This window comes from Apis dorsata, unplaced genomic scaffold (assembly GCF_000469605.1).
Source record: "Apis dorsata unplaced genomic scaffold, Apis dorsata 1.3 scaffold_52, whole genome shotgun sequence".
In the NCBI taxonomy this organism is placed as follows: Eukaryota; Metazoa; Arthropoda; class Insecta; order Hymenoptera; family Apidae; genus Apis; species Apis dorsata.
Genome location: NW_006263353.1, coordinates 988,591 through 997,502, shown reverse-complemented (window position 1 = coordinate 997,502; position 8,912 = coordinate 988,591). Strand labels below are relative to the sequence as shown.

General features: G+C 21.0%; 3 protein-coding genes across 4 annotated transcripts in view; 2 read left to right on the top strand and 1 right to left on the bottom strand.

Annotated features, from left to right (window-relative positions):
• Positions 1 to 2,228, top strand: part of LOC102680366 (ribonucleoside-diphosphate reductase subunit M2 B) — a 3,624-nt gene extending 1,396 nt beyond the window's left edge. Inside the window, exons 2-7 of the mRNA XM_006609086.2 lie at positions 437 to 499; positions 582 to 767; positions 840 to 1,075; positions 1,153 to 1,381; positions 1,490 to 1,708; positions 1,800 to 2,228. Of these exons, the coding sequence (XP_006609149.1) occupies positions 437 to 499; positions 582 to 767; positions 840 to 1,075; positions 1,153 to 1,381; positions 1,490 to 1,708; positions 1,800 to 1,952 (1,086 nt within the window). The 3' untranslated portion in view covers positions 1,953 to 2,228. The remainder of the gene's footprint in view (positions 1 to 436; positions 500 to 581; positions 768 to 839; positions 1,076 to 1,152; positions 1,382 to 1,489; positions 1,709 to 1,799) is intronic.
• A 525-nt stretch (positions 2,229 to 2,753) lies between these two features.
• On the bottom strand, positions 2,754 to 3,926 carry LOC102680154 (1,2-dihydroxy-3-keto-5-methylthiopentene dioxygenase). 2 transcript variants are annotated; one of them, XM_006609084.2, is made up of 4 exons: positions 3,702 to 3,926; positions 3,303 to 3,422; positions 3,030 to 3,209; positions 2,754 to 2,962 (listed from the first exon to the last, which is right to left on the bottom strand). In XM_006609084.2, the coding sequence occupies exons 1-4, from the start codon at positions 3,822 to 3,824 to the stop codon at positions 2,828 to 2,830; spliced, it is 558 nt and encodes a 185-aa protein (XP_006609147.1). In that variant the 5' UTR covers positions 3,825 to 3,926; the 3' UTR covers positions 2,754 to 2,827. The 2 variants fall into 2 exon arrangements, with proteins under 2 accessions (XP_006609147.1, XP_006609148.1); XM_006609085.2 differs by having other exon boundaries at positions 3,303 to 3,382; positions 3,719 to 3,921.
• LOC116186758 lies at positions 3,795 to 7,235 on the top strand. Its single transcript, XM_031515009.1, has 2 exons — positions 3,795 to 3,932; positions 4,262 to 7,235. The coding sequence occupies exon 2, from the start codon at positions 4,338 to 4,340 to the stop codon at positions 7,161 to 7,163; it is 2,826 nt and encodes a 941-aa protein (XP_031370869.1). The 5' UTR covers positions 3,795 to 3,932; positions 4,262 to 4,337; the 3' UTR covers positions 7,164 to 7,235.
• Positions 7,236 to 8,912: the final 1,677 nt, after the last annotated feature.

Here is an 8,912-nt window from a genome sequence, read left to right as displayed (position 1 = left end):
TAAATATGAATATATATATGTGTATATATATATATATTGCATAAGTAAAATCTATTCTAGTAGAAAATTTATTATTTTATAATAATTATTTATAGCAATTTATCATAATTATTATACTTTTGAATAAAAAATAATATTTATATATTTTAAGGTTATCATAGTTATTCCTTCATAATTTAATTGTGCAAATATTATTACATACAATTATGTAATATAATGAAATTTGTAATTTTATGATATTTTATAATTATTATTATTAACTCTATTATTTAAAATATTAATTTATAATTGGAAACATTTTTTATATCTTTTATGAGTGAAAAATTAAATTGATATAATTCTTATTTGTAAAAATTCTTTTAATTATACTTATTATTTTAATTATTTATTTACTGAAATAGTTTTTTTATATTTATATTAGTATCTTTATTTTCAGACTTCTCCAAAGAAATTATGTACTTTACCAATTATTTCTCAAGGCAATAGTAGTAAAAATGTGGTAAATAATTGATTTGTTTTTATATGATAATATTAATTTATTATAATATTTTATAAATATATTTGTTAATTATATATTTCAGGTAAATGCAAAAGCTATACAAAACATGTATTTGAAAGAAAGTAAATTTAATCCAGAATTAGAACCATTATTGAAAGAAAATCCACGTAGATTTGTTGTTTTTCCTATTCAATGGCCTGATATTTGGCAAATGTATAAAAAAGCTGAAGCATCTTTTTGGACAGTGGAAGAAGTGGATCTTTCTAAAGTATAATTTTTTTTAATTAGTTATATATAAAAAAAAATATATAAGTTATTAATAATTATATAATTTTTATAGGATGTATTTGATTGGAATAATTTAACTGCCAGTGAAAAACATTTTATATCTCATGTCTTAGCATTTTTTGCAGCTTCTGATGGAATCGTCAATGAGAATCTTGTTGAACGATTTAGTCAAGAAGTACAAATAACAGAGGCACGTTGTTTCTATGGTTTTCAAGTTGCCATGGAAAATGTTCATTCAGAAATGTATTCTTTGTTAATTGATACATACATTGCAGATGCAAAAGAAAGGTAAATAAATAAAATATTTTTTAAATAAATTATTAAATTTTTGTTTATTATATTTGATATTTTATTTTTATCTATAGAGACTTCTTATTTAACGCTATTGAAAATTTGCCATGTGTTGCAAAAAAAGCTCATTGGGCGTTAAATTGGATAAACCATGAAAGTGCTACTTTTCCTGAACGTGTGGTTGCTTTTGCTGCAGTAGAAGGTATTTTCTTTAGTGGTAGTTTCGCTGCTATTTTCTGGTTAAAAAAGAGAGGTCTTATGCCAGGACTTACATTTAGCAATGAACTTATTTCTAGAGATGAGGTTAGTGCATATAGTAAAAATATTTGATAAAGAAATTAATTTATATATTTATAAAATAAGAAATAGAAAATATATTAAATGTTTCAATTAAAATTATTTTTTTTTTAGGGATTACATTGTGATTTTGCATGTTTAATGTTCAAACACATTGTACAAAAACCATCTTCTGAACGAGTCACATCAATTATTAAGGATGCTGTCAAAATTGAACAAGAATTTTTGACAGATGCATTACCTGTTGAAATGATAGGCATGAACTGTAAACTTATGTGTCAATATATCGAATTTGTTGCAGATAGATTACTTGTAGAATTAGGTTGTAAAAAGGTTTGTAAAAATATTATAATTTTAATAATAATATTTATCAATTAATAATAATATATTTATAATTATTAACTCAAAATATTTTCAATTTCAGATATATATGTCTGAAAATCCGTTTGATTTCATGGAACATATTTCTTTAGAAGGTAAGACAAACTTCTTTGAAAAAAAAGTGGGAGAATATCAAAAATGGGGAGTAATGCAAGATAGAATTGAAAGCAATTTTACTGTTAATGCTGAATTTTAATTTATAAGACAAAAATAATAGTAAAATATTTTTTTTTTCTTGAAATGAAGAATTACATAATTTTAAATCTTTTGTTATTTATATACAAAATAAGATCATTTTATTTATATTTTTTCGAGACAATATTTTTTATTGTTTTGTTTCTCTCATTTATAGAATTGAAGTGTACAGATTATAAAGACAAAGATAATTGTAAAATTTATTTTTCTCAAATTTTTATATTTTGACAATATGTATGTAGAGATAAATAATTGGACCTATTTGTTTATTACACTTATTAAGTTATAATACTGTATATTTATTATGATATTATTTTGCGTGTTAATATTTGTTAGATAATATTATTAAAATGCGATTTTACTTTAAAATGTGTATTAATAAGAAATTAGTTAATTAAGAAATCAATGAATGAATGAAGTTTAAAAATGTGAAAATCGAAGTGAAAAACAAATATTTAATAATTAAAATAAATCAACAATATTTATATAAAACTTTTTTTATGTATATATTATATATATATATTATATATATAATTTAATAAAGAAAAATTAATAGGAATAAATATAATGGATATATCTTAACTCTTAATATAATTTATATATTTTATATATATTAAAAGTTACAAAATTTATATTTAACAATTATTATGTTACAAAATTTGTACATACATGTTATACAAATTTGATATTTCAGTTATATTTGAATAAAAAGAACTTTTACATTAACAATACATTGGAATGTTATATATATAAATTATATATTATTACATTAATTGTATAAAATTTACTGTTAGAATTTCAATTTGAATATAACTTGATATTCTATATTATTCTTTAAAAAAATATTAATTATTTGTATAAATTTTATAGTAAAAATTAAAGAACTTCTACTTCAAAACCATGGTTCAAACGATTTAAGTAATTTTTACGACATTCCATATCATCAGCTGGTCTGTTATAAGGCAACCAAACAGGCTCTCCGACAAAATAACGTTTTGCTTTTATATAATTCTATATAATGAAAAGAAGATGGATAAAATTTTAAAATAAATTTTTTTAAATATTTAAGAGTTCTTACGTTAATATCCAAAGTAAATCTGTGATATATTCCACTAGGAATAATTATTAAATCTCCAGCTTGAACTTCAATACGTATCCATTGATCATTTTTATCTCGGACATCAAAATATCCTGATCCATCTAAAATTAACCTTATTTCTTCATCAGTATGAAGATGCTCGGTAAAAAAATTTTTTAACTAAAAATTTAAAATAGCGTTTATTGTAATTTTATTTTTTATAAATCACAATTTAAATGCATTGAAAACATTAAAAATTTGAATTTAACTTACTTTCTCTTCGTAATTTGGAAGACATTTCTTGGAACATTCTATTTCATCTTCGTACGTATAACAACGTTTTTTCTTTAATTCTGTCAATATGTTATCATTTTTATAATTTTTATAATTAATCTATAATAATGTATTAATGTAATTAGATTAAATAAGAAATAAAATGATAATATAAAGTAGTTTACTTAACTAGTTTAATCAATAACATATGAAGGTTAAATTTTAAGATAATTTTTCTTTTATAATTTTTAATAGAGACATTTATTTAATATAAAATGAAAGATTTTTTATAAAAAATATATTTTTTATAAAACCAAAATTAAAGATATTAATAAATAAAATAATAAAATTTTAATTGTAATAAAGAAATCTTAATGAAATAAATAAATTTGATTTAACCTGAAAATATTCAACACCTGTTATCTTGAATAAATTCTCAATAGAAATATATTCAGGTGGTTGTTTATGATGTTCTAATCGTTGATCAACATCACTATTATCCATGTACCACGCACGAACCATTTTTATTTTATGAACAAATTCGTATAGATTGATTATAGCTTTTATATCTGCTAGTGACGTAACCTTAATATGTAACTATCTACCTTACTATATATATATATAAAGCCGGTACGTTGTTCTTTTACTGAATTACATACAAAGTTATTTGTTTGATTGATATTAAAATATTATTTTTAATTAAAAATTTTATGTCTTTATTTTATTTATTTTTTTAAATATGTAAAAGATAAATATTGCCAATATAAAAATTTAATATTGATATTTAATGTCTTACGTATTTTATTTTTATATTATTTAAATTATTTATGTATTTTAATTTTAATATTCTCAATTCGATTATTTGATATTATAAATATCTATATTTATTAATTTTTAAATTTATATTTATTAATAACTTTAACAATTAATATATTTAATGATCATTATATTATTTTCAGAGATCTTTATAAAAAGATCTACACATAAATTTTTATCTATAAAAGAAAGAATTTAAATTTAATTTTATTCAAAAAAATGGATAAATTGAATGAATTTTACAAAAAAATTCAAATGTATCTTATGAAAAAAAATCAAGAATGTGGAGAATTGAAATTACTTATTTCATGTATAACAAATGAAAATAATAATCACATTGATGACATATGTAAATCAATAACAAATATATTCAAAACCTATGATATACCTATAGGAGAAAAAACTACAATAAATAATGAAAAATGTGTACAGTCATATAAATATTTATTATTGAATACTAATTTTGAAAACCAAGAACGATTGGGAGAAGATATTGTTAGTGGACATTTAGTTGATATGTGTCCACCTTTGTCTCCATATTTATTTATACAAATATTATGGAATTTTGAATATGAGAATATTTTAATTGAATCTCTTTTATACATGCCATTTGATCTTTGTACAGAGATAGTGAAAGTAACTACAAAGTATATAGATAAATTACCTTTTCAAAGATCAATTAAAAGTATATATAAGTTGATATTTATCATATATACTAAGTTCTTTCAATTAAAGGAACTTAGTGTACAATCCAAGAATATTGAAGAAAGTATACAAAATTTATTATTAAGTTTCGAAGAATTCTTATTATTATTAACAAATTCAAAATTACCTTATTTGATAGAAGTATCAGATTTAAAAAAATGTGAACGACATGGTATCATGTTAAAAAAATTAATTTGTACAATAAAGAGATGTTTGGAATGCAAAACTAAAGGACTATCTACTTTTAATGATCTTGAAAAATTATATAACATTACATTTGGAAGAGAATCATATATACAATATGAAAATACATTGATAGAAAATACTATATCAACATTAAATCAACAATTGATGAATTTATTGTTAAATAAAATTAAAGAAATTGATTGTAATATTTATTTAAGCTGGGCAGAGTTGGATGATGAAGAAAACAAAATGATTTCTTTACAGCGTTCTATTGGTATTGAATGTTATTATTTCATAGAATTTTTAACAAATGATGAAGAATTATCAAAAAACATTCATTTAATAGAATGTTTACAACAATTATCATCTAAATCAGATCCTAAACAATCAACTTTTGTTTTAAGTTTATCAGAACTCTGTTGTGCTATATCCAATGGCAAAAAAGAACTCATGAAAGAATTATTATGTAGATATAAAGAATGGGATTCTACAATACTTGATTTTGTTTATAATAATAGATCTTCGTTAGAAAAGAAAGACTGTTTCATATTATTAGAATATCTTACTTTTATTCTTACTCAATCGACTGCAGAAGATTTAAAAGAATCAAGTTATATTTTAATTATGAAAATATTATCATGTCAAAATATACCAGATATTTATGAAATTGTAATGATGTATTTAACAAAGTATGATGGCAAAAATTACTTAGAATCTCCACATTTGGAAGAAGCATTTCATGAATTCATTATGAGAAATGCAAATTTACAAACTTCTACAAATTTAAAAACCGTTTTATTATTTCTTTTAAAAAATCCTAAAATGATATTGACAATACTTTTGAAAATTACTATTGGTTATTCTCATTATACAAATATTATGATTTCTCCTAATGATTTACTTTTATTATCACCGTTTATGCAAATAAGAGAAGGTAATAATCAAATATTAATAACAAGTGTCTTAAAAATTATTTGTATAGAAAATACAGAATGGAACACTAAAAAATTTGTGGATTTTGTGAATGTTATATTAGATAATTCTATAATTAAAGTATATGAATTGATAAATAATGTTTATATACCATATTTAAAGGAAGATACTTTTAATGTATCTAATATAAATTCTATTCTTAATAATATTCGTAAGCTACAAATTAAATGTACCAAAGAAACAAATATTAAAGATTTGATAATAGCTCTTGCAAAAAAAATGTCATTCCTCAGAAAAAATACAAGTATATCAAAATATATAAGTAGTGAAATATTTGTCCAAATAACAAGAATATTGCCATATTTTTTAGAAAATAAAATCTGTTCTGTTTCAATAAAAAAAGAAATTTTTGATGGAATTGAATCTATAATTGAACCAATTGACACATTACATTTTGCTCCCCTTTGGTATTTAATGCATAAAGGTGTAATTGATATAATAGAAGATTATGAAAGACGTTGTTTTGTTGTTTTAAATAGATTAAAAGAAGATCCAAAAACTTCGGAAAGTTTGCGACATTATTTGTCCGATTTGAGTTTATTGAGAGAAGACTTTTTGCGTCATTTGATTATTCGTTCAACCGAAGAAGAATATCAAAGATTAGGTTCAGAGCTTACTATAATATATTGGTTTGCTTTCGGATGGAATGATGAGATTGATGCATACAATCATTTTCTTCGTTTAACGATGGAAGCATGTTGCTTATCTTTGGAATATCCAGCCATCGGTGGAAACGATTTATTTGCATTTTTACTTAAGTCTTTTATACGTTTTTGTAGAACATTTGTATTGGTTGAAGGAATGGAAAATCAAGAGAAAGTATATCAATCATTAATTAAAAATATTAATCAACTTGATGGAAGTATAAAACATAGTCCTTATGCGGATTTATTCACTAATTGCCTTACACATTTAAATAATTATACAGAAAATGATCCTGTACATTTTTTGCAAGATGTTTTAAATACTTTTCATCATTTTAGCGATCAGTGTCTTGAATACAATAATGAATATAATGAAATAACATGTAAAATACCTCATTCACTAAAAGTTTCAAATTTTTATATAACACACGAAGTTATTTCTGCTTGTATGAGAGTGCCTGCAACAGAAGCTTATGAATGCATAAAAAAAATGAATGAATTATTTGTTTTGAATTAAATTATCTTTAATTACGAAAAGCATCTAAAATATTGTAAATGAGAAATAAAACAAATGTTGTAAATGAAAAAGCAGATCAAAAGAGTTAATTTTTTTGTTAAAGTTTATTCACCAATATTTTAAATTTATATATTTTTCTTAAAATATATTTTATTTTATTTAAAGAATTTGTTTAATCATTGTAAAGATAAAAAATAATTTTAAAAAGTTTCTTTTATTATCGTCTTATAATTTTAAAATTTAAAATAAAAATTCTGTCTATTCTCTTCTTATTAACTAATCTCTTATTTTTAATATAAATATTTTTAAATATTTATATTGAAAAAAAATTATATCAATTATAAAATTAATTAAAATTAATATATTTAATAAATTATTTGTACTTATTAATAATTTGTTATATAAATTGTTTTATTATAAAATTTATAATAAATCATAAAATATCTAAAAAATATTTTTATGATTAATAATGAAAAAAAATTTAGATAAATATTAAAATCTTATCATTTAGGCAAATATAAATTACTATATCAAATATTATTATAATTAATAAATTAACAATTAGTAATATATTTTAATCATTCTATTATGATATTACTTGTGAAACAATTTTTAAAAAATTAAAAATAATAGAAATTTTTTACATATATTATCAATAAAAAATTATATATTATTTTAATTTTATATTTAAAATTAAAATTTTTTTTAATTTTTACATTGTATAGGAATATCTAAAAATCAATACAAATTATTATTTGTTTTTATTCTATATTATATTTGTGCGATATTTCCAAAATGCCAGTACAATGGTTAGTAATAAAAAAATGTGAAAAAATTGCATACAAAGAAAAAATGTGCACCAGTATTGAGACAGGCAAAAATCAAGTGGGTAGTTTCCTCTGGATAGTCTCAATGCTTTCATGGAAAAAATTGGTCTGCAATCTTAAATAAAATTACTGTACCAGCCTATTGTCTTTAAAATTAATTTTTTTTTAATCAACAATTATAAAATATTTTAATTCATGCTAAATTAAGTCATATTAGAAAATTAATATTTGAAATAATTTCATTTAAAAATTGATTGAAGTAGACAATAGGATATTACAGATCTTTATATATCTCTTACAATAAAATTGTTACTTTTTTTTCAATATTAATCATGCATCTTTTTCCATGTCATTGAGTTACAAGATTTCTATAGTGACTAGATTTTTATGCTGGTAATATAAACGGAATACATGAAACGTTTAAATTAAAAAAATATTTGACAATAACCAAAATCAAGAATGAGAATATTGTAACAAGAAATATTTGTTTTTACTTGTAAAAAATAAAAATAGGAAAATCACGCGAAAATCACGTACTTTTATATTTTACTTTTTCTTTTTTTCTACTGGTAAAAAATAACGCATGTTCATATTTCGTTTATTTCTCTTTTCTCAATGCGAATAAACGAAAAGAAAAGAAAATCGAAATACCAGCAAACAATTTTTGCAGATGGTGTTCGTTTACGAGTGTCTCGAGTATCCGTTTCTCGTCTACCCAAGTGATATTATTGCTTAATCTGATCAAAGAACAACGAACCAAAGGAAAACCGCTAAAACAACAAAGAAACATAATTATATTTCACAAATGTCGTTTGTCAATGAAATGCACATTTTTTACTGTAAGCCATTCTCATTGTTGTCTTTTCGAATGTCAGATCAGTATTCCTTCATCTCTTTTTTCTTTCATTAATATTAATATTAA

What these genes read in the sequence shown, in the direction of transcription:
- LOC102680154 (XM_006609084.2), bottom strand. Translation starts at nt 3,824, where the DNA reads ATGGTTCGTGCGTGGTACATGGATAATAGTGATGTTGATCAACGATTA. An exon ending in CAGGTGTTGAATATTTTCAG is followed by an intron (nt 3,423 to 3,701) that starts GTTAAATCAAAT and finishes ACATTATTATAG; the next exon opens with ATTAATTATAAAAATTATAA. An exon ending in GATTTACTTTGGATATTAAC is followed by an intron (nt 2,963 to 3,029) that starts GTAAGAACTCTT and finishes TTCATTATATAG; the next exon opens with AATTATATAAAAGCAAAACG.
- LOC116186758 (XM_031515009.1), top strand. Translation starts at nt 4,338, where the DNA reads ATGGATAAATTGAATGAATTTTACAAAAAAATTCAAATGTATCTTATG.